This window comes from Metopolophium dirhodum, chromosome 1 (assembly GCF_019925205.1).
Source record: "Metopolophium dirhodum isolate CAU chromosome 1, ASM1992520v1, whole genome shotgun sequence".
NCBI lineage: Eukaryota > Metazoa > Arthropoda > Insecta > Hemiptera > Aphididae > Metopolophium > Metopolophium dirhodum.
Genome location: NC_083560.1, coordinates 18,537,300 through 18,561,037, shown reverse-complemented (window position 1 = coordinate 18,561,037; position 23,738 = coordinate 18,537,300). Strand labels below are relative to the sequence as shown.

At 32.8% G+C, this 23,738-nt stretch overlaps 1 protein-coding gene across 1 annotated transcript in view; it reads left to right on the top strand.

Annotated features, from left to right (window-relative positions):
• The first annotated feature begins 677 nt into the window (after positions 1–677).
• The window catches only part of LOC132935158 (protein 5NUC-like), a 42,392-nt gene continuing 19,331 nt past the window's right edge, over positions 678–23,738 (top strand). The window contains exons 1-5 of the mRNA XM_061001627.1: positions 678–1,042; positions 9,758–9,961; positions 12,944–13,145; positions 21,981–22,175; positions 23,402–23,559. Of these exons, the coding sequence (XP_060857610.1) occupies positions 698–1,042; positions 9,758–9,961; positions 12,944–13,145; positions 21,981–22,175; positions 23,402–23,559 (1,104 nt within the window). The 5' untranslated portion in view covers positions 678–697. The remainder of the gene's footprint in view (positions 1,043–9,757; positions 9,962–12,943; positions 13,146–21,980; positions 22,176–23,401; positions 23,560–23,738) is intronic.

The window sequence follows — 23,738 nt, the reverse complement described above, 5'->3', positions numbered from 1 at the left end:
AAAACCCAGTTTTTGTAAATGTTGTCACTATCAAATTGATAGTTTATGTCATAGTTCTAAAATTGTACACGAACAATGTACCCGATAAAGATAAGACACCGAAGGTAGGCAAACTGATTAATTTTACTGTAGTACACTTCAGTTCCGATATTGGTGCAAACGAGTATACATTCTTTCGTTTAAAACTTGACGATATAAAAACTTTTTACGAAAGAAGGACAATTTTCAAAAATAATAAGCAGACAAAACTTACTGATTATTTCTTTTAAACTATATTTAAGGTTAAAAATTAAATTAAACTGTAATATGATGTTTGACGTTGTTTTTAAATGCATACAATATACATAATAAAAAAAAATAATAAAAAAAAAGTTGAATTAATGCGTAATTCTATTTAACGAATTCCTCTATACAACGAATTTTTTTTGTTGCTTATTCGACTTCGTTATATGGAAGTTTCACTGCATATTGTTATCGCGCCTCTAGGTTAGGTTAGCAACGCAACCGAATTCCTTATCACTGCGGCGGCGGCGGTGGTGGTACTGATAACGAAACCGAATCCGTTATCACTGCGGCGGCGGCGGCGGCGGCGGCGGCGGCGGCGGCGGCGGCGGTGGTACTGATAACGAAACCGAATCCGTTATCACTGCGGCGGCACTGATAACGGTCGACGGCCGGAACCGCGGTGCGCAGTACGATGATCGCGTCCGTGGCGTTGGGTCTGCTTCAAGCGGCTGCGGCGATGGCGGCTGCGGCTGTTCCGGGCGAGTTCCGGTTGACCGTCCTGCACACCAACGACCTGCACTCGCACTACGACGAGACCTGCCGCGGCGGCGGCGGCGGCGGCGGACCGTGCGGCGCGGCCGGCGGCCACGGCGGTTTCGCCCGGCTGCGCGGCGCGCTGGACGCCGAACGGGCGCGGGCGGCCGCGGCCGTCGTCCACCTGTACGCCGGCGACTCGTTCCACGGCACGCGGTTCTACGACGTGCTCGGCTGGCAGCCGGCCGCCGAACTGGTCGGCGACCTCGGTGTGGACGCCATGGTACGTGACACGACCCGATACCGGGTATTAACCAGACGTGGCGTGACGAGTCCGGTAACGTGTTGAGTCGATTTCAACGCCTCCCGACTGGACTCGCCGGTTTTGGCCGAGCCCGGGCGACTTAATGATAATAATTGTTAACCGAGTTAAGTCAGGTTGACGGAAAACATTTGGAAAAGTTTAAAGTTAACAGTTAACCTACATTTTTTTTTTTTTTTTAACTCAGTTGAGTTAAAAGCCATATGAACATTTTCAATCAACTTATTAACCATTGAGTTAAGTTGTTATTATTTTTTTTTTCAGCAGTTCAATATTAAGTTTAAAATTAATGATTAATATTAATATCAAGTTGGTTTCGACACTTCTTAACGTATAACTTGGACCGGTAAGTCCAGTAGGACTCCACATAGTCCAGTATGGTCCGGTGTTTTGATTGACTCGACTTTAACTTAACTCGGTCGCCTCTCTACGCGCCATTAAATCAAAATCAAATTATATTTTTTTTTTTTTGGAATTCGCATAGAATCCTGACAAACATTATTTTTTTTTATTACCGTTACACATGTCTGGGCATCGACTAAGTTAAGAGTTAAGTTAATTTCAATACTTCTCGAATCGACTTGCCGGTTTCAGGAGTTTTAGTCGACTTGACTTCGCGATTCGTTAGTGCCTCACCACGCGTTATTAAATCAATTTACATTTTTTTTTTATTATTCCCGATAAAGTCAATTTGGAATTTTCATATTGTCCAGAAAAATATTAATTATTTTTTTATCACCATGAGACCTATATGGGGCATAGACGAGTTAACAATTTTTAAAAGTCAAGTTAGTTTCGATATATTTTCTGAACGTCACTTACCGGTTCGGTGTTTTGATTGACTCGACTTTAACTTAACTCGGTCGCCTCTCTACGCGCCATTAAACAAAATCAAATTATAATTTTTTTTTTTTTGGAATTCGCATATAATCCTAACAAACATTATTTTTTTTTATTACCGTGACACATGTCTGGGCATCGACTAAGTTAAGATTTACGTTAATTTCAATACTTCTCGACTCGACTTGACCGGTTTGGTGTTTTAATTGACTTAACTTTTACTTGACTCATAATATGCCTCCCTACGTTAATAATTTTAAATCAACTTATTTTTTTTAACATTTCCAATTAAGTTTCTATTGTATATTCATATTTCAATTCTGAGAATAAAATAAACAAATATTAACCGGACAAATATTCTGTTCGTTACCGTGTACACAGTGATAAGGTATTTGAAGGTCGTAGAATATATAAAATATTATAAGAAAAGAAAACGAGATGTTTAAAACGAATATTTCAGATTTATATTTATATTTGTGTAGACAAAAACTAAATTATCATTTTTAGATACATAGCAGCTATAAGAGGAAACATTTAGTCGACCGTATAATAACATTATAACATAACAACGATCTGCTCACCAATTATATTAATAATAATAATAATAATAATAGGTTAGATTAATACCTACTTATTATTATTATTATTATTAGCGTTATTGATATGTATATCATGATTTGTGACCATTTCAATTTATATCAGGCGATTATTTTATCACTAAACACTCATTATTTCAAAAAGTATAAATGTTTTTATTTTAACGAAGTGTCTATAGTTGAGAAAAACAACATTTAAAACAATTTAATATCTATTTTTATTTTAATATTTTTTATCCTCGACGTTTTTAAGTTTTTACTTTTTGTAAATGAAAACTGAGATTTCATATTTCCGAGCAGACAATTTTACTATGTATTTCGATGCAAACAATTCGAATTTGGGACGAGTAGTTTATGATTCGTAAGTATTTAAAGTCAGTTTGTGACCCCGAAAGATGTTGGTCCACTACTCCACTCATCAACACATTAAATACTTATAAGTTATAACTCATAAAATATAACTACTCATCCTAAATCCGAATTCTATGTTTTTTCGTAACGACTTGAAACCACGCAAAAAATAAAATATTCTCATAAACATTTATACTTTTACGAATATTAAAGTTACCTACTTTAAAGTAATCGCCCGGTGAATTATAATTCGTAATATTATTGTAATCATAAAGTTGCCTATGTTTTGTACAGTTGGTTTTAATTCTCCGTTCATTACTGTAATTTTTGTCACCACTCACCATTATTTATTCATATGAGAATTGGTACTTCGTACCTGCATCTCTTAGTGGACAATACTTATCCGAGATAACCGTGAATTTTGTATTTGTTTTTAATAAACTTAATTTATAATGCTACTCAGTCAAGTCAAGTCGATGCTACTAGTTAACTCGGTTGAAATAAAAAAAAAAACTAACTAAACACGACTGAGTTAAAAAAAATACGTTAACTCGCCTAACCTTGGATCAATAATAATAATAATAATAATAATAATAATAATAATATAAACTTTCATCACAAACATAATTTTTTTCAAATTATATTACATCGTTTAAAATGTACAAAACTATATGAGCCATAAAGTAGGTGCCTATACAGTGGAAGACAACATTACAATCGGGCTTCAGACACTTGTTCGAAGAATTATCGTTTATCATAGTAACATTTCTAAGTTTATTTATAGAACGTAAATAATGACGTAATGACTTTATCCATTCCGTTGAGATACAAACGAGTACCCCTCCACCCGTTTCTGCTGTAAATTATTTGGCAGATATTCTTTCTGAAATGTTGACCATTAAAATCAGAATTCAGACGAGTTTCAAACCTATATAGTTTTTGCGCAATTTCTTTGGAGCTTTCGGGTAATAAATTGGATCTAATTGGTGGTTAAAAATTCTCATATTTTTTTTAAAAAACAGGAGAAAGGAACATTTTTTTTGTGAAAATGTCAATATTATTTTTAAAATAATTACCTTGTGGGTAAATTGACCATAACGAGCGTAATAAAAAATACGATAAATGATTATAACATACAATGAAAGTCTGTACATAACACAATAATCATTACCATCGCAATAAAGATATTTACACGAAAAACCAAAATACAATACGAATTGTAATTATGATTTTAAAAAATAAAGTTAACCCATAAACTGATATTGTATATTTATAAACTTGAAAACTTTACTCGTATTCAAAATATATTAATGGAATTCCAAACATATTTTGTTCGTCGATTTTGTAATAATAACATGTTTCGTGGAGTCGTGTACCTTACCTATACCTGACTAGATGGTCACTGCACTGGCTAACTAAACTTGAACCTATACAAGTTCTAAGTTCTAACTGTATAAAACATTACCGTTATGTAAGTGCGTTCTATAGAAAAATTAATTATTTTATTGAGTCGTATGCATAGTAGGTATTACCGCTCATAAGTATGCATAATAATACAATAAAATTTAATATTCTATACCTACCTACGTTTTAAATTTGTAGTTTTCGAATCGAAAAACGATAATAGCATAAAGGTTATAAGCTATAATAAACGTTATAGTCTCAGCGATAATAATTATGTCAACCGGCTCAGGTCGTTAACATACCTATTACACGCATTATATAACGATAATTATTATTAAACAACTGTTTGGAACAATGAAGTATGAAATATTGGCGCAGTTTACTATAAATCGTTAAACCACAATAATTGTATAGTACCACAATCATAAACTATAAATTGAATAGCACGCCGACGTCGTTCCCAGGACTCACGGGACTCCCTCCACTCGATCTTCTTTTCTTTCGTCGGGCCGTTTATATTTAATACGCTTCCTTTAAATGTCTCACACCGGGGAGCCGGAAAAAAAGTCCGGTTTAATTTAAAAAAAAAATAAAATTACTAAATGTATAATATATAATATACATTTAATTTAAAACTAATATTTATTTCGTTTTCGAATGCAATGGCCAATATTAATTAAAAATTCTTCCACCGATATTTCGTCAATGGCCACTCTAGACAATAAGTTTTTTAAACGTTCACCGGTACGTTTTTTCGGTGTTGGAATCCCTTCACCTAATTCTTGTAACGCTATTTTAACTCTATCTACTCCTAACACTTCACGCATTTTAGAAATTAACTTCCATTCACATTTTATCTTATAATACAGATTAATTGTGCTATCTTTGTTGCCTTTCAATGATTTTTCTATCATATATTCTAGTATATTTTTTCTATCTACCTTACCTTAATACCTTCTATTTCTGTAGATTGTATAACGACGTGAAATTGTAATTCTTTATAGTTTTAAATCATATTAGATCATACCAATCATATATTATATTATTAATTTTGAATTAATCAAATAAGTTTAAATATTTTTTATGAAACAATAAATCAAACCGGACTTTTTTTCCGTATAATAATTTTCTTGTCGGACTTTTTTTCCGTGTACTTTTTTTCCGGGATTCCTCACACCGTAATGTCCGAACTGCGAAAACTTTGAATCGTACCCATCAAAATGGCTACTGAAACAATATAATAGCCGCAGATTGTGTGTCGTGTTATCCCAAAAACGGATAGTGTTCCCATTATGACGTATGATTCTATTACCTCGTTCGTTATCGTATCGTATTATGTACTTGAACAATCGTACGTTATCTCCGTCTCGATTTCGTATTCAGTTGATTTTTCCTTGTCAGCTGAACAACAACACACAACATAGGTAAAGGCGGGGTCGACCTTCACCTATATAATATTATGTGTTGTTCGGATAGTTAATATTATTATGCATTCATCAATTCATCGCGATTGCGTTAGATAACGTAAGGTTTCGCGGGCCCCCTCGCCAACCCGTGGAACCCATTAACGCTATTCGAAAGAATAAAAACGAATAACCCATTCGCCGTACAATGGCATTATATTATAAAACAACTTTGAAAATCCTAAAGTATGAAATTTTCGTCGTTTCGTCCACTATAAATTGCATATCATTATGGATTACGATTTTTGATGAAGTATTTACAGCTGCATCGGTTTAAAGAAGAATCCATCGGCTTTCTCGGCGGATTTTTTTTTAAACAAAGAATAATTATTGTTATTCGAATCGATACTAGGCTAACGCATGCGAAATATAAAACGAATAGTAAACAATTTGATAATATTTACCAGTGAAAATTCCTTTGAAAAAAATTGAACGTTTCAAGTCGATTCGCTCCAAAAGAAAATATTGATATTTAAAAAATTGTAAAAACAAAATACTCGACTCGAATGAACGTTTGAAATTTGACTAAAAAATAGATTTGAGAATCGGCTATTGCGGACTTTTGCGTAAAGTATATGAAATAAAAAACGTATAGAATGTAATGCGCCGATTTGAACGAAATAAGCTATTCCGTTTGCAGTCAGGTCTTACCGTTATACACTCTGTATGCATGTACGTATTAGACGACGTCGGTCAAAACGGTCTCGTACGAGACGAGCAAAAAAAAAAAAATAATAACGATATTATTATTTTCCACGACCAACTTAAACGGTCGATGGCCGGATGGGGGTAAAGTGAGGGGGATGTTTCGGGGTCGTACAATATCATGTTATGTATCTACAAGAACGATCGTCCGTAGTATACGTGTTCACTATAGATATATATATAATGTGTGTGTGTGTGTGTGTGCGGAGAGTGGTGCACCGCGGGGCTTACTGCACAGTATATATTATTGTCGGCATTTTTACATTTATTTTTCGATTAACCTTTTCTCGGGGGCAGCGAAAACCCACCCCCCGCGCGCGCCCGAATAGAGTGTATACATGGCAATGACGGAATCGGAAATCCAATACGTATTGCGTCGCAGAGATGAGCTTTTCGGATCTCCGAAACGGAATACGCGTTGGCCGTGCGTATAACATATTATTATTATTATTATTATTTTATATTGTTGTCGAGCGCGAGCTTCTGGCCACGAGATATATATAAATATAATGTACGTCTCGGAGAAAAACCCTAAGGTTTTCGGTCTGAGCTTTCCGGCTCGGCAGAGTGGTGCAACGACAGCGGACGGCTGTCAATGCGAATAAACTCGCCCACCGATGGTTATTTCGTGAGTATTTTTTTTTATTTTTTTTTCCTCCTTCGCGACGATCGATATAATACGCGCTCGTTTAAAACCGGAGCGACGTCTCGTGCTGGGGCGACCGTTTGTACAAGAAAAAAAGTTTACCGATTCGCTGTACTTATCGTCATCGAAGGTAAAAATAAATACTCGTCTAATCCGAACACTGGTTGTTACGGTTGATTCGATTAAAATGCCTTCAGCCGAGTTAAAAGTTGACGAAAAAAAATTCGACCAGTCGAGTTAAGGTAGATCATAAAGTCAACTCAACTCCGTTTAGTCGATTTTTTTCATGTTTTTCTAGTATTTCATTATACGCAAACATTTACCAAGACGTTTAACACCGTGTTAAAATTAGATTAATATAATACATAATCCGAAAGACATGGAAAAACTCGTTTTAGCGACAAATCAATTATTATTGGACATACTGCTTGTTTCATTAGGAGGGCAGTATATACCATATAATATGCACTAATTGTTATAAAAGTAATATTATATATTGTAAACAAATAATGGCAACCCTTGTTTGTTTATAACACAAGCACAAACGATATTGATTTTTCGTGAGCTGAAAAAAAATTCATGTACGAGCTCCTATTTAACAACCTAGATATTTGGATTGAAATAATAAACTATGATCACCCTCCTAGTCTGAAGGAATCTATTGATATGACATTTAATCGAAACGGTCCTACTGGTTTTTCAATCGTTTAAATTCGGATAGTTAGGTTAATAATAATATAGTGGCCAAATGTCAAAACTGTAAGTTAAAATTATTATATCCGATCAAATACAATATTATTATGTCATGCAACCTGTTGCGACCATTCAAATAAAATATTAATTTCTGCCAGTTTTACTATGGCTGTTGGTATATTATAATATTGTGTAGATAATTTATGGCAACCATTTATGATTATACCACAGAATAGGTGAAATCAGAATGGACACTCTCCAAACACGTACATTGGCTCTTATGGGGGCCCCGGTAATGCGGGCTGAAGTGCAATCGGTGTTAAACAACTATCGTAGACAACCATCACACTTATCACAAACAAACCTTCAAAAAAGTGATTTATTTAGAAACAAAATAAAAAAAAAAACATGTAGATCAGAATGGCTGTATGCAACATAAATTAGTAAATTTTGTTGCGGTGATACACAGATCGCACTTTAGCTCTTATCACGGTTAGGTTAGGTTAGGTTAGTGTTCGTTTTTATTCCTCCTAACCTGTGCTTAAACAAAAATACCATTGAAAAAACGTCTTTCAGTTTTCCACGAGTTTTCTAATTAATATAAGTATCAGTGACTTTTTGGTTACAGTATTAACCGCTTGTATGGAACTTTATATTCCATTTACAAGGTTTGGCTATATAAATTAAACATTTTTTAAATTTTTGCATACAAATTAATAAAATTTGCAAACTTCGTGATCTTGACAAATTTTATATTAATTAGAACTATAAAATAATGATGATGAAATTACAATATTGCATATTTAATGAATGCATTTTATAAGTTAGTTTTTAGATATATTATTAACTATAATATAATACTAATAAATTATTATACTAATTCTTTATTTTTTAAAATGTCACCTACAAAGCTGAACGATTTGGTGCAGCTAAATACTTCATTAACGAAAAATAGATTAGGTATATGCCATAATAATTCACAATTTTCTGTTGACAAGACAACACAAATTTCATACATCATTATTTTAAAAGTTACCTATTTCATAGTTATTATAAAAAAATATGTGGTAGGTATGTTGTGTTAGTGACCCAAGCCGTTTGTCGTAATTAACTCTAAGACTAGAAAAGCCTATATTATAACCTTTATTGCGTCGCTTTTTAGTTTGAAAAATATGCAAATTTTAAATGTATAGAATATTAAATTGTTAGTTATATATTTACAGGCAATATGCGTGTAACTTTGTAATATTTATTCCATTTAAGAGCGGATTACATGACTGTTATATTTTAAGTAGTTTAGAACTTTTTAGTTAGTGGTATCCTATCTAACTATAAGTCTTACATATTATTACACAATTAATAAACACGTTTTTGCAGCAATGCATATTTCCGTATTCCATTGAATATTTCAAAGCAAAAATTTCAAGTAAATTTTTATTAGTACAACCTAAGTATATCCCTAAATATTATTATTAATATTAAGCAGGATGTAACAGGAATACCTGACAGATGAAATAACTTTAGTTCTAATCAATATTAAAAATTTTTTATTTATTTATAATTTATAATCACTTGCGCTACGCGTAAAAAATAACTATAGTATTTTTATTTTTTAACTCTGGAAAATTCGAAATAGCCAATTTCGTAAGTTTGATTAAAAGAACAATTTTGATGGTAAAAAATTGTATCGAAGTCAACTAGTTTATTTTTTAGAATTTTTCAATAATTTTTCAATATAACAATATTTTTTTGGGTAAATTAATTTAGAACGTATAGAAACTTTTTTCATAAACTATTTACCAACCATACTATAGTTTTCACAATTTTTGGCATTCGTTTAAGTAGCATCATTTTGTTTTTTTTTTTTTTGTCAGGTCTTCCTGTTACACCCTGTATACTATGAAATGTCACGACCACCGACTGTAAATCATTAATAATAAATACTATAACGATAGTGGTTTTGGACTTTTTCACACAGTGTTTGGGAAACCACGAGTTCGAAGACGGCCCAGAAGGCCTGGCGCCGTTCCTCAAGTCCAAAAACATTAGTTCCATACCGATAGTCGTGGCGAACATCAACACCGAAGGGGAACCGAGTTTGACGAACATTCGGCCGTCCACGGTCCTGGCGGTCGGAGGGCGCACCGTAGGCGTGATCGGTTACCTGACACCGGACACGGAAGTAAGTACCGTTCGATTGTTTCGTTTCCATATTATAACAATAACGTAGTGTTTATTTATATTGTTTACTGTTTCCGTATACGGTGTACTGCAGTGTTATCGGGGGTAGGTATATGCGTTATTGTTAGGCACCTATACACGACGCTTTCGGTTTTACGATTGCGTTCGTTGTTTGTGATTTTAAAAAGAAAAAATAGGCGGGAAATATTATGTTTTGTGTGCGGATGACATCGTACGTCGGGGGGCCCCCTATCACCCCCTTTTTTAATATGAGAATTAGATGCAATCAAAGCACCTAGATACAATTCAACGTTTAACAATTTGTTTGTACCTACGTTTTAATGTGAATTCTGGATCACATCTAAAAAATCTTCCATGACATAATATTATGTCGTAGATAAATTAGGTTAACAGCGCTACTGTCGCCAGTAAAACCTTCGCGTAATCGAGGTTTTAGAATTATCGAGACTCGACTGCAGATGAATGTCATACAACGTGCAATTATCGTCCAATTTATATCGAAACGGTTTTTTCGAGTCCATCATTAGCTTGATCTGGCTTAAGTGGCTCGAATCCGATTAATCCGAAATCTCAGTTATAACAATACCAAAAAAAAAAAAAAACGTATTATCTATGATTCTTCAATTTTCCTTGCAGAGCAAAAATATCGAGTGGGATGCTACTTTATTATTTTTAAATCCTAAACCGATTTGTACGTACAATCAATTATAAAACGATTGTTGTTTTGGTATAATTGATCGATTTTAATGTTTTTTCGATATCCATATGAATTTTCAATATTATGGACAGAAAAAAAATTACCAGGGCTGTGAATATAATGCGCTAAAAAACCTTAAAAAAAAATTAAAAATGACAAAAAAATGCAATATACAACGCTAAAAATTACAGTATAAAATTCAATAAAAATGGTTTTTAATTTAATTTTAATATTTATATTGATATGATTATAGGATTATATATTATACATAAGTACATTACAGTTTACATGCATAATAATGTATTTATTAAATAAAAAAAAATAATGCTATTCACCTGAAAAATGTTTAAATTTTTTTTTATGTATTTATATTGTTAGAATAATAAAACAAACTTACATATATTCATTTGCGGGTACCTAATTCATCTTTAGTCTTTACTATTGCACTGAACAAAAAAAAAAAAAAAAATGTTTTTCAAACATGTCAATTGACGCAATTTCATAAATGGATTCGTAGTCACATAATTTAAATCATGTACTTACAAAGCTACGGTTTCATAAACACTAAAAAAAAATGCACTTTCCTACAAATTCACAGCACATTCACTTATTACATTCTGCAGTGAACGGCGCTTTTAAGACTCACGGATATAAGGTTCAGTCGCTTATTAGAGTCAAAATCGACTGGATCGGTCGGGACGTATTCAAATACATAATAGAAAATTCACCCATAAGACTCACCACTTTGTTTATAAAACACAAAATTCGTAAAAAAATAATGGTAGAAAATGAATATTTTAAATTAAAATTTAGAAATAAATTAGTTTTTCAAAATTACATATTTTTGTCGGTTATTAGTGGTTTTGATTCATGCTTTATAATGCGTGTATGTACAACAAATTTGATGGCATTTTACATTTATCTCAATTATTGTTACTGTAGTGCGTGAGGTATAAATACACTCCCAATCACCTGACACAGCTATCGTAATCGATATGTACTTTATAATTGTTTATTAATATGTAATAATTTATTTTTATGATGATATAATTTTAATTTTTTCGTTCATTCGCTAATAAGTAATAGTATGTAATATGTATTAAAGTAGATTATTTAAATAGAAGCAAAACATATTGTAGTAAAATAAAATTCATAAATATGCAGTTCAAATTTTTGTTTACGATTTCACATTATTTGTGATTCCTCAATTTTCCTTGCAGAGGAAAATTATCGAGTAGCGTGCTACAGTTATTATTTAAAATCTTAAATCGATTTGTACACGTACAATCAATTATAAAACGATTATTATTTTGGTATCAACTGTTTATTTGAATGTTTTTTTTTTCGATATCGATATACATATTTAGAAAAAAATTTACTTGTCATGCTGGGAGGGGGGAATCCCTGAAATTTTTAATATTATTGTGTGCTTATTAGTTGTTACTAGGGCAGAGGACTTTTAGCATTTGCATATTTTTTTTGCACAGTCACACAAATAGCAGAGTGCGAAACAAATGCGTTTCATGCTACCACAAAGCTAGTTTTGAAATTTTATTGTGCATATAAATGCATATTTTACGTTTTTTTGGTTTATAGGGCAAATTTTTTCCATTTTATACTTTTAGATGCATATTTTAAATAATGTATAGGTTTACCAATATTTTTTCTTCGACGTTTTTATTTATTTATTTATACATCCAAAATAACGTTGATATTATCGACGATATTTCTCGAGATTTGCCGATCTAATGCCGCAATTATTGTTCAACGCACAAAATGTTATCGATACGGGGACGCCTGTCGCAGACATTGGACTTATTCATATTTCAGTAATCGCTGTGTTTCTCAACGGTCAACTAGCGTTCGCGTTATATTTACTATCTATTATACAAAATGCCTAAAGTTAAAAGGTCTTTAATTTCACAATTAAACAATTATGTGTCTGAATTCGGTGCTCAAGTTTTGAAGAAGCATCCAGTTAAGAAAACCCATAAAATAAACCCAAATAATTCAAATAATTAATTGTAAGTTGTTAAATAAATTTGTAAATAACATTTTTTCATCAAAATTATAAGTACCAACAGAAAAATTCTTAATTTTTATTCAAAAATATCCACTTTAAAATGCATATTTTTTATACTTAAGTGCATATTTTGTATATTTAAATGCATATTTGGTGACTTTTTAGAGCTACAAGTCCTCTGCCCTAGTTATTACGTTATAATATTACCTATATAATCGGTTAAACCGTATATACTGCCGCAGTTTACGAACAAAGTGGGCAGAGTCCGGATATCCGACGAAGTTCAGAGCGTCAGGGCTGAAGTGGCCAAGCTGAAAAGCGCCGGGGTGGAGTTCATAATAGCTCTAGGACATTCCGGTCTAGAAATGGACAGACGTGTGGCCAGAGAAGTGGACGGCGTGGACGCGGTGGTCGGAGGACATTCGCATTCGTATCTGATCAGCGGTAAGTCCATTGCAATCGGCGAGGCAGAAGGTTAGGTATATATAGGTATTAATTAGGTAATTATTAATTAAGTAATTATAATCGATTTACTCGAAATATTAGGAACGAACAAAAATGATAGAGCAAATAGTTATAGGGTTGCGGGGAATGCGCTAAAAAATCCACTAAAAAATTGCACTCGTTTCGAGCCAAACAAATTTCAATTTAAAATAAAGTATTCATAATTTCATGATAATCTCTACGTGGACTTTTAATCTGAAATTGAAATCAATTTGTCGTCGCTATTAGTAATATCGATTTTGACGTCGTAGGCCGATCGAAAATGTACGATTAAAAAATAATTTAATATTCGATTCGGGAAAAACCTTGTTGGGAAATTATAATAATCCTTTTTTAAATAAAAATCCTAAAATACCGGTTTTTTAAAAACCGGTTTTGAGTGTTAAAAGTCTATTGCCCGTATGCATAATCTATTTGTGTGTAAAATAAGTCATACAGTGTAACCTCGATAACTCGAACGTCTATGAGTCAAATTTTCGATAACTCGAAGGAATATCTTCGCCTCTGCATTTCAGTAAGTACGCACAATTTATTCTATAATTCGAATTTTTTTATCCCCCCCCCAAACCGATTTGAGTTGTCGAGGTTTTGCTGTAACTTAACATGTCTTAAGAGAAGAAATGAGAAATGAGAAATTCATGTTTTTGCATATTTTTACTGAGAGTATGCAGCTCAAATTGGATAGGTTTTCTCGACGATTCATTTACCTACGACCTTAAAATCGAACATTTTCAAAAATTACACAGAACTGTAAATTCACACTCAATTTTTTGTGGCCACTCGTGATCCGTATTTGTCCGTCGTACGGATCCGTTCGAAAGTTGGCGATTAAAAAATCATAACATTCGGTTGGGTAAAAATCTCGTTGGCACGATAGAAGGTCCCGTTTTCCCCGTGCTTGAGCTCTAGATGTCCTAAAACCCCCTAAAATGCTCTAAACGATGAAAAATTGTTTTAAAATCTAAAACCGTTAAAAGCTGCAAAGAAATTCAAGACAAAAATGTTTTATTCCGATTCAAAATAATTACACGAAACGCTTATGAGATCGAACAGGAGGTTCATAACTCCTTGCAAAATCCATAGAAATCCCAATAATAAGTAATTTCAGAGATAGGTATTATGATATTATTAGATATTTGTAGATTTCGGTGTTACGATTTTGTTTTAGACGTCTCGCGTGCAATATAATATACGTGAAACTTTATCGTGTTGTAGCTCGCAGGTGTGTGACGAAATTACTTCGGTGAAGTTCTCGTGAAATTGTGTGTTCGTCGGCCACGTTTCGTTATTAATAATAGGTATGTTCTGCTTGCTGTTTTCGGTTGAACGTTTACTTGAGGGGCGTTGAGTATGGATACATTTTCGACGTGATTTCAGTACAATAATTATTCGACTTCGGATGGTATTTGGATTTTTTTCACGCGTATAATATAATAAATTGACAAATATCGATTCACGTGTATACTCACAACCATAAAATACGTTCAACCAAAAAATATGTAAAGTGCAACGATAATAATTATTTCTTTATACTATGCAATCTATATATATATATAATTTATTTTATTATTTACATTTTTTTTTATCACACGATATGTTGCAAAGATATGATAGTTAGGGTGATTTCTTAAGCACTCTCACCTCGTTCTAATATCATGTTTAAGTTGTGCTTCCATTCAAGTTCTGTTTTTTTGGAATTATTAATTTTATTTAAAGACGATAATATCGTCTTTGAATACTTCGATTTTTCACAACGTCTTGTGGTGATCCAACTTAGCTTTTCGAATGAAAACTAACATTTTTTTGTGCAAATTATAAATGCGGCGAATATTTTGAAAAATTTAGATCTTAATATTATCCAAACACTTTTGAAATCTCATTATTTTTGTTACGTACTGTTTATCCAGTCGTAAAACATTTTAAATTCATTCAAAGTGTTTAAACACTTTTTTTAATGATTTACGACCTTTTCTAAATAGGTAAGTACCTATTTGTTAAAATCTATACCATTTTTTTTTAAATGTATTTACTTTTCGTAAAAATAAGTCTATACTTCGAAAAATGTTGACGTTTTACAAAATCATAAAAAATTAACAACTGGGCCAAATGTTAGTAGAGTCGAAAGTTTTATAAAAACCATATTAAAACATTTTAGTTATTTAATTTTCAGTAATTAAAAAATATAAATAAAAAAATGTTTTAATGTCACACGTGTAACGCAAGAGTATAAAAAATTATAGATAAGAAAAAAAAATTAAAAAAACTTTGATCAGAACAAAAGTTATTTAATTTGCCAGGTCTTTATCTGTTACGGGTCTGCACATAATTATTGTTTTATTCGTATTACGTGCACATCGCATAACGAATGAAATAACAACAATGGCGCTCGTTCGACCGAAACGAGTTTGATATAAAATAATAATAATATTATATCATCTCCAATACCTAGATAACTGATTATAATATCCATTATAGGTTCATATTATTATTATTATTGTACTGTTATCATTAATAATTTAGTTTATCTGTTTACACGCGTTCAACCGGTGGCATCAGGCGCCTTTCGTTCAGTGCTTCTCAGACTTTTTTCTCGCAACCCTGTCCCCCGAATTGGGTGTGAATTTGGAATTGTAAATGTTAACGGGCGCCCAAAGGTGCGGCGGTAAGTCTCGAGAATTTGAAAACCATGCGGTCCATTCGAGTGCGTACAATAGTACAGTAGAACCCGTTTAAGACGCTCTCGCTTAAGACGATTTCCCGGCTAATACGCTCATTTCTACGAGTCCCTTGATTTTGAAAACACTTAACGTGCAATCAACTCTCGATAATACGCTCTATGTTCCCGGATAAGACGCTCGTCTTGTTAATGATGTTAATATAAAAATACATTGTATATGCACATGCATTGTATAACATTTAAAGAAATACCTCACTAATAATTTTGCCAAATATCTTAAAAGAATACTCTCCTAATGATGTCTTCGATGCAGATGAGTTTGGGTTATTTTTTAAATTGATGACTGATAAATCTTTGGTGTTTAAACATGAAAAATGTCATGGTGGCAAGCTATAAGTAAAGAACGTCTATCAGTTTTAGCATGTACGAATGCTACTGGCTCTCAACAATTAAGACTTCTATTGGAAAAAGTAAAGCTCCACGTCGTTTTAAAAATGTACGTGCATTTCCGAAAACAATTTTTGTATTCAAAAAACATAAAAAATGTGAAACAAAGAAAGATAGATGATTTTTTTAAATAGGTAATATAAATGTAATGATTCACTTTGCTAAGTAAAAAATATAATTCGTATGCATATAAAATAGATACGTATACAATTGTAAAATATAATAAAAATTTATTGTTCCCGCGTATTACGATTTCCCGCTTAACAGGGCCGTCCTTACAATTTGCGGGGTCCGGGGCATAACTCTTATAGCGGGGCCCACAAAAAAAAATTGATGCATTCCACAGAAAGGCAATTATTACACTCCCGTAACCTCTCAAATTTCAAAATCAATGGCTCCAGCAGGGGGTTGCTGGAGGGGGGATGCCCCCTGCCTATTTTATTTAATAATAATTGTCATAATATTACTTGTAAAAAAAAAAAAAATAGTATGTGCTGTATTACCAGACTTTTTACATTGGTCCCACACTCCTGTTTATATTTCTGCTGGTGCCCTTTTTCAGTGTGTAAAGTATTTTTACCTATACAGTATTACCTTTACCAATACCTCACCTAACCATTTTGCACCAATTCATCATACACATTACACATGCATATTATATTATCTGTGATTAAATTACTGTATATTTTTATAATAGATTAATAAAATTATTTACTATAGATAATGACAGAAATAACAATAATAATTAAAAATTAATTTTTCTTGATTTGAGATCAGCAAATGTGTCATCAACATCATCAAAGTCCAATCCGTCTATTATTTCATGTTCTTAAATATTATTGCTAAATTTGTAGTTTTCTCTTGACTTAATGTTTTTATTCTTAAGTAATTTTTTACCAACTTTAATTTTGAAAATGATCTTTCTGCTGTCTGTCGCTGTTGTAACTGGTAATGTGAGCATAATCCTTAATGCTATAGCAACATTTGGATCAATATCACCAACACTGTTGCAAAGGATTTTTTGTAAGACTCTTAAAGGTGATGTACCTTTATCAATAATTTCTAAAAGAAGGCAATGTTCATGTGCGTGAGCTTGGGCCGAAACGAGAAGTCCAAGGCGCGGGGCCCGGGGCGTGGGCCCCGCTCGCACCGGCCTAGGGACGGCCCTGCCGCTTAAGGTGCTATTTTTAACTGGTCCCTTGGAGAGGGGTTCTACTGTATTTACGAATTCCAAAAATCGAAATCCTAATCACTGCATCATTGAGCTGTGTGTGTGGGGGGGGGGGGGGGATGGGTGAGCGTGCTTGGCGAATGTCGCCCTGTACCTATATCACGCACAGCAGTCCTGTCGACGGTGGTCGTGTTATCGGACTAACCTCGTCGCAATAATTATAGTACATGCACAGGGTAAGTGCGATGAAATGTTTTATTTTTTCGTAATCCGTGGGGAAATAATATATACACACCTAATAATCTCGTATAGGCGTCAAAGATGTCGTGAGTGTGAAATAATATACGAGCTACGGAATCGCTAGCAAATGATCGTTAACACGCTGCCTATCGTTACGATTATTTATTATACGTTTTAACCTACCTTATACCAAGCCTGCACGACCATGGTATAATGTACGGTTGCAGACGATATTGTGGATATAGTCGTACGCGGCGTCAAGCTGTATTTTGTTAAGACCGCATAAGCCCGCACATCGTGCATTATAATATACCTATAATATGTGTATATGTATAGTGTTATATTATAATAGAACGTATTATTTAGGGCCGAGCTGCAGTTGTTTCCCGCGGGAGAACAACGAAATTATCCAAACCTCGGGCGCACAATAATAAAAATAATAATAATATAATATCACAAGAAAAGGTTAACAACCCTTATTATTATCATCCGACCGGCGCGCACAAGGAGTGAATCGCATTCCGGTAGATCACCTGTTGCGTGAACGCGCATACGTATATAATATGTGTGTGCGCATAACACAACAGCTGTTTCTCAACAACACCCATCATTCTCGTGGATCTTTCTCGCGAGTTTATTAAAAAAAAAAAAAATAAAAAAGACGGGGAAAAAAAACAAATCATCGTTCATCAAAAATAAGCGTGTAATATTATATCGTGTAATTTATAGCCATCAGTTTGGGACATTGAATATTATTCGTTATGAATAATCGTGTGTACAGCGTTACACATAATAATATAGTGATGTTATATGGGTATAATACATATACCTACCTTCCTCACAAATCGTATTTTTTAATCGGACGTAATTAATGTACCTGCCTATGCCTATGCAATAAATAATATTACGATCTAATAGGGTTAGGTACCATTAACGTCGGTGACGGATGCCGCGTGTGTGGAGTAAAGTCTCTTTTCGACGCGACGAAGACCGACGTTAATATACTGTCCGATTTCCAATCTGCAGTGGTCGATCGACGAATAATTTAAATCGGATTAGTGCTTACACGAAACGCGTTTTACACGATCACAATAAATTGTATTTATCGTGACTGGGGTTCTGAATTTGAAATATGCCGCTTGAAATTTTTCAATCGAAATATTTCAATAAAATATTATGAAAAATATTTTTTCTTCATTTAAACGCGTTCGGCTCTAGATGATGATAAATAATATATTGATTACACGCTTATAGAAACAAAGAAAAACATATTGTTTTTGTTGATTCATTATATCATATTTGTATTTTTCTATATTGTGTAGTTGAGAAAAATATTCCTTGCATTATTTCGAGAGTAAAATCATTTTTTATATGAATGTGCTCTGGACTCTTTTATTTAATACTTAGATCATATTTTGCATACTGTAAAAGGTCGCGACTCACGACTATTAAGAGTGGTTTATGTCTACAAATTGTTCAATTGTGCATATTATATAATATAATTATAACATAGTACAATATAATATGCGTTCGCAGAGCAATGACTCTCAAAAATATGTTATGATTAGGGCCTGGATTTCAATGCAAAGTGCATATATTTTTGGTTGATCATACACAATGCTTTCTAAGTACATGATTCGTTTCATGTAACAACAAGGGTTTGAAAGCTACAAATTTTATTTTGCATTTTTAGAATTATTGGGTCATTTTGTTGGTTTTTAGTGCACGTTTGTTCAATATAGATATAAAATTTAGCCTTTTCAAAATATTATCTAAAGATAAATTATTTTCTTGATATTTAAGAAGGTTTATCGGGTTTTTCCATACACACTGTCATTTTTTTTTCGATTCAGTTTTTTTTTTCAATGCAATGCTCAAAATTTAGTTAGTACAATATGCTTACTTAAAATGTTAATTTTACATACATTTTAATATATATTTTGGTATGTTTAGAATTAATAATATTACCCCAAAAACGGCCAAAACATATGAGTGTCAACATCATAGCAGTCAATACAACACATTTTCAGTTTTTTTTTAATAAAATAATAAATTAATACATAACAATTATATTTTATTTATATATTACAATTTGTATATAAAAAAATATATGGCATTTTTAAGGTGATTTTTAAGGTAAAATGCATTTTTTAAGGGCATTTTCGGCTATTTGTTAGAGCATATCTGTATGGTTTTAATTGCATTTAAATCCGGGCCCCAGTTATGATGTTGAGTTGGCTTATGACTTATGAGTTTATAAAATTGTAACTTAAGAGTTAAAATGCAATGTTAACATTTTTAAATTTAATATGTTACATATTTTCTGTTTCTTGCAATAAACCAACTTTTAAAAATGTTCGTTAATTGGAAGTTGATGACTATAAGCTTTTAGACATTTTATTTTTATTTTTCACGGAAAAGAAATATTTCAAGAAAATAAATTTCATGAAATTTTAAAACCCTAATCGTGACGCTATGGACATGCTCAGAGCTGTAAATAAGAACGATAATTTTTTCTCGGGCCACCCGACCACTATTATACTTATATAATATACTGGTTGGTTTTTTTATAAGCATGCTCACCCTATTTGAATGCACTTAAACTATGCATGTGTTCAAATTCTGATTTTTGGAGTTTTCAATAATGACGCTCGATGACCATATTTTCGAATACTTGCAATTTTTTTGTACCACTTGAGAACGATCCCGCGTGACAATACAAACTTTTCACTTTAATTTTTCCGTAGATTTTTTTATCATGATTTTTTGCTTCTAAATCGAAATCCGAACGAGTAGTTTTTGAGTGATATAACTTTGTATATTAAGGATAACGCGTCTATGCGGTAATGGGTTAAGTGCATATTATATTGGGACTTTGGTGGTTTTAAAATGTTAGTAATTTATTTCTGTAATTTATCCATCAATACAAATAATTTGTTAGAACTGTAATAATTACTACATCTAATATTCCGGCACATAGTTTATATTTTTCTATAGCCATTTTCAAAGAATATTATATTTAGTATAAACATTTTGATAACTCAAAAACTACTCATCAGAATTTTGATTGAGATACATCATCATTTTCAAAAAAATAATTCACCAAATACTTTGCAATAAAAGGTGAGGGGGGGTTCTAATTTTGAAAACAAAAGTTCATATCGCTACAGGACACTCGTGAAGTAGTACAACAAATATCAGGAATTTGAAAATATAGTCTTAGTTAGGTAAACTGAAAAATTTTAAAAATCAGAATTTGAATAAATGTATTATTAAAGAGAAAAATGGGGCTGAGCGTGCTCGAAAAACTACCCTATATAGTGTATATAATAATATGTTAACTATAATTATAGTATCAGGGGCGGTCAAAAAGTCAATCTCCGACGGTTATAACGCTGATCACCTTATTCGTTAAGACTTATGAGGTAATATTATATTATATTTAGTAGAGACAGCTATATATACATATTTCGAATCACCCTGTTTGTGTGAAATGACATATTTTCAAATGAAAGTTACATAAACTCTGAACGCTGAACCACATTTTCTACTGATAATTTAGAGCGGCGCCTTCATACAGAGCAGTTGGCGACTATTCCCCAGATTATAATTAACTGGCAGACGATATGCAATGACCCGACAGTATAAAATACGTCAGGTTGAATAAACATTAAATGTTAATTTGTTTTGAAATTATTTAGACATTTAATGTGAAACAATCATTTCTAGAAAACTTTACAGTTTACACCATATTTTTATTATATTTTATATACGTTTGACGTGTACTATTCATTATATTACTGATAAAGACATGAAAAAAAACAAAAATAATTTTATTCCATAAAAATATGTTGAGTGTAATTAGTACTATAGTCTATAGACCGAGTATTACAACAATATTGCGCGAGTTAATTCTTCCAGTCCACAACTGTAGTAAAATAGGCCCGGTAAAAAACCTATGTCGATACAATAAGCGATTGGCATCAATTTTGTTCCGATATTCCAAAGCGTTGGCCGCCTGATGCGGTGGGAGGGGGGGGTGGATTAAAGGCCTCGATTTTATGTGTTTTGTTAAACCATCGTAAAGGAATATTCCTAAGTACATAACACTAGAAAACTACATGTTTGATTTTTCAAAAAAGTTGCGTGCCCAACTTTTTGCGTTTAAAATGTGGTTCTCGTTAAAAAAAACCACAGATGAAGCCGCAGGGTTCTAAGCCTTTTTCTATATACATTTCAGGGCCACCACAGGACGACGAAAGGCCGGTCGGGCCTTATCCAGTGATCGAAAAAAGGGGTGAACAAATCGTGCCAGTGGTGCAAGCGTACGCGTTCGCCAAATATTTGGGAAAATTGGTTTTGACATTCGACAGGGAAAAACGTTTGGTCAGTGCCATCGGCGGGCCAATTTTACTGGACCAAACCGTTCCACAAGGTACGTACCTCTAGTTCCAACGTCCATAGTCAATAATAATAATAATCCCAATATATCGTAACAAAACCATAGGCCTATAAAGAAATGAACCTCGATACTCCCCTATACCCAGTCATTACACGAAAAAAGACAAAATTGTTAGAAAGAGATCATAGATATATGAATATATAATATATAGAGAGAGTATACTTAAAGAAAATCATGAGAGAAAAAAACAATATATCAAGTAATAATTTAAGCAAATGTCGGATATGGTGATCAATAGAAAATCATTTGTTCTTCTACGATATCTTCTTTTATACTTTATCTCCTAACAATACGTTGCATTCAGTACCTCTCTTTCTACTAGCAGTATTAATATGTATATGAAAGAGAGAAAGAGTATACTTTTAGAAAATCATGGGAGAATAAAACAATATATCAAGTAACAATTTAAGCAAATGTCGGATATGGTGATCAATAGAAAATCATTTGTTCTTCTACGACATCTTCTTTTATACTTTATCTCCTAACAATACGTTGCATTCAGTACCTCTCTTTCTACTAGCAGTATTAATATGTATATGAAAGAGAGAAAGAGTATACTTTTAGAAAATCATGGGAGAATAAAACAATATATCAAGTAACAATTTAAGCAAATGTCGGATATGGTGATCAATAGAAAATCATTTGTTCTTCTACGACATCTTCTTTTATACTTTATCTCCTAAAAATACGTTGCATTCAGTACCTCTCTTTCTACTAGCAGTATTAATATGTATATGAAAGAGAGAAAGAGTATACTTTTAGAAAATCATGGGAGAATAAAACAATATATCAAGTAATAATTTAAGCAAATGTCGGATATGGTGATCAATAGAAAATCATTTGTTCTTCTACGATATCTTCTTTTATACTTTATCTCCTAACAATACGTTGAATTCAGTACCTCTCTTTCTACTAGCAGTATTAATATGTATATGAAAGAGAGAAAGAGTATACTTTTCGAAAATCATGAGAGAATAAAAAAATATATCAAGTAATAATTTAAGCAAATGTCGGATATGGTGATATGGTGATCTTTTATACTTTATCTAATTCCTTCCAACAATATTGGATTCAGTACCTCTCTTCGGCAGTCTCCATTTCTGTATAGGTCTACGATCAAAACGCTTATATTATATTAGCTGATATCCGTTCGCCCACGTGAGTATTCGTGGAAGAAAAATAACGCTCTTAAATTTCAGACGCGAAAATGTTGGAAAAAGTCGAATACTACAAGCGACTGTTGGCGGAAAAATCCGTCGAAAAAGCCGTCGGAAAAACGCAAGTGTTTTTGGACGGCAACTGTAAGTGTGAGGAGACCAATTTGGCCGATTTGATCGCCGACTCGTTTATACGCAAGGTGAGTATGAAGTGTGATTGGAGATTTTAATATATGTATTTCGCTAAAAAGTGGCGATAAAAAATGGCTTGAAAATATTAATACACCCACGCACTATATATTATAAAAACGCGTTTAAAAAAGCGGGTGAATTGATGTCGCTCTGCTGTACAATGGGTTACAAAAATTGGGTCACTGTA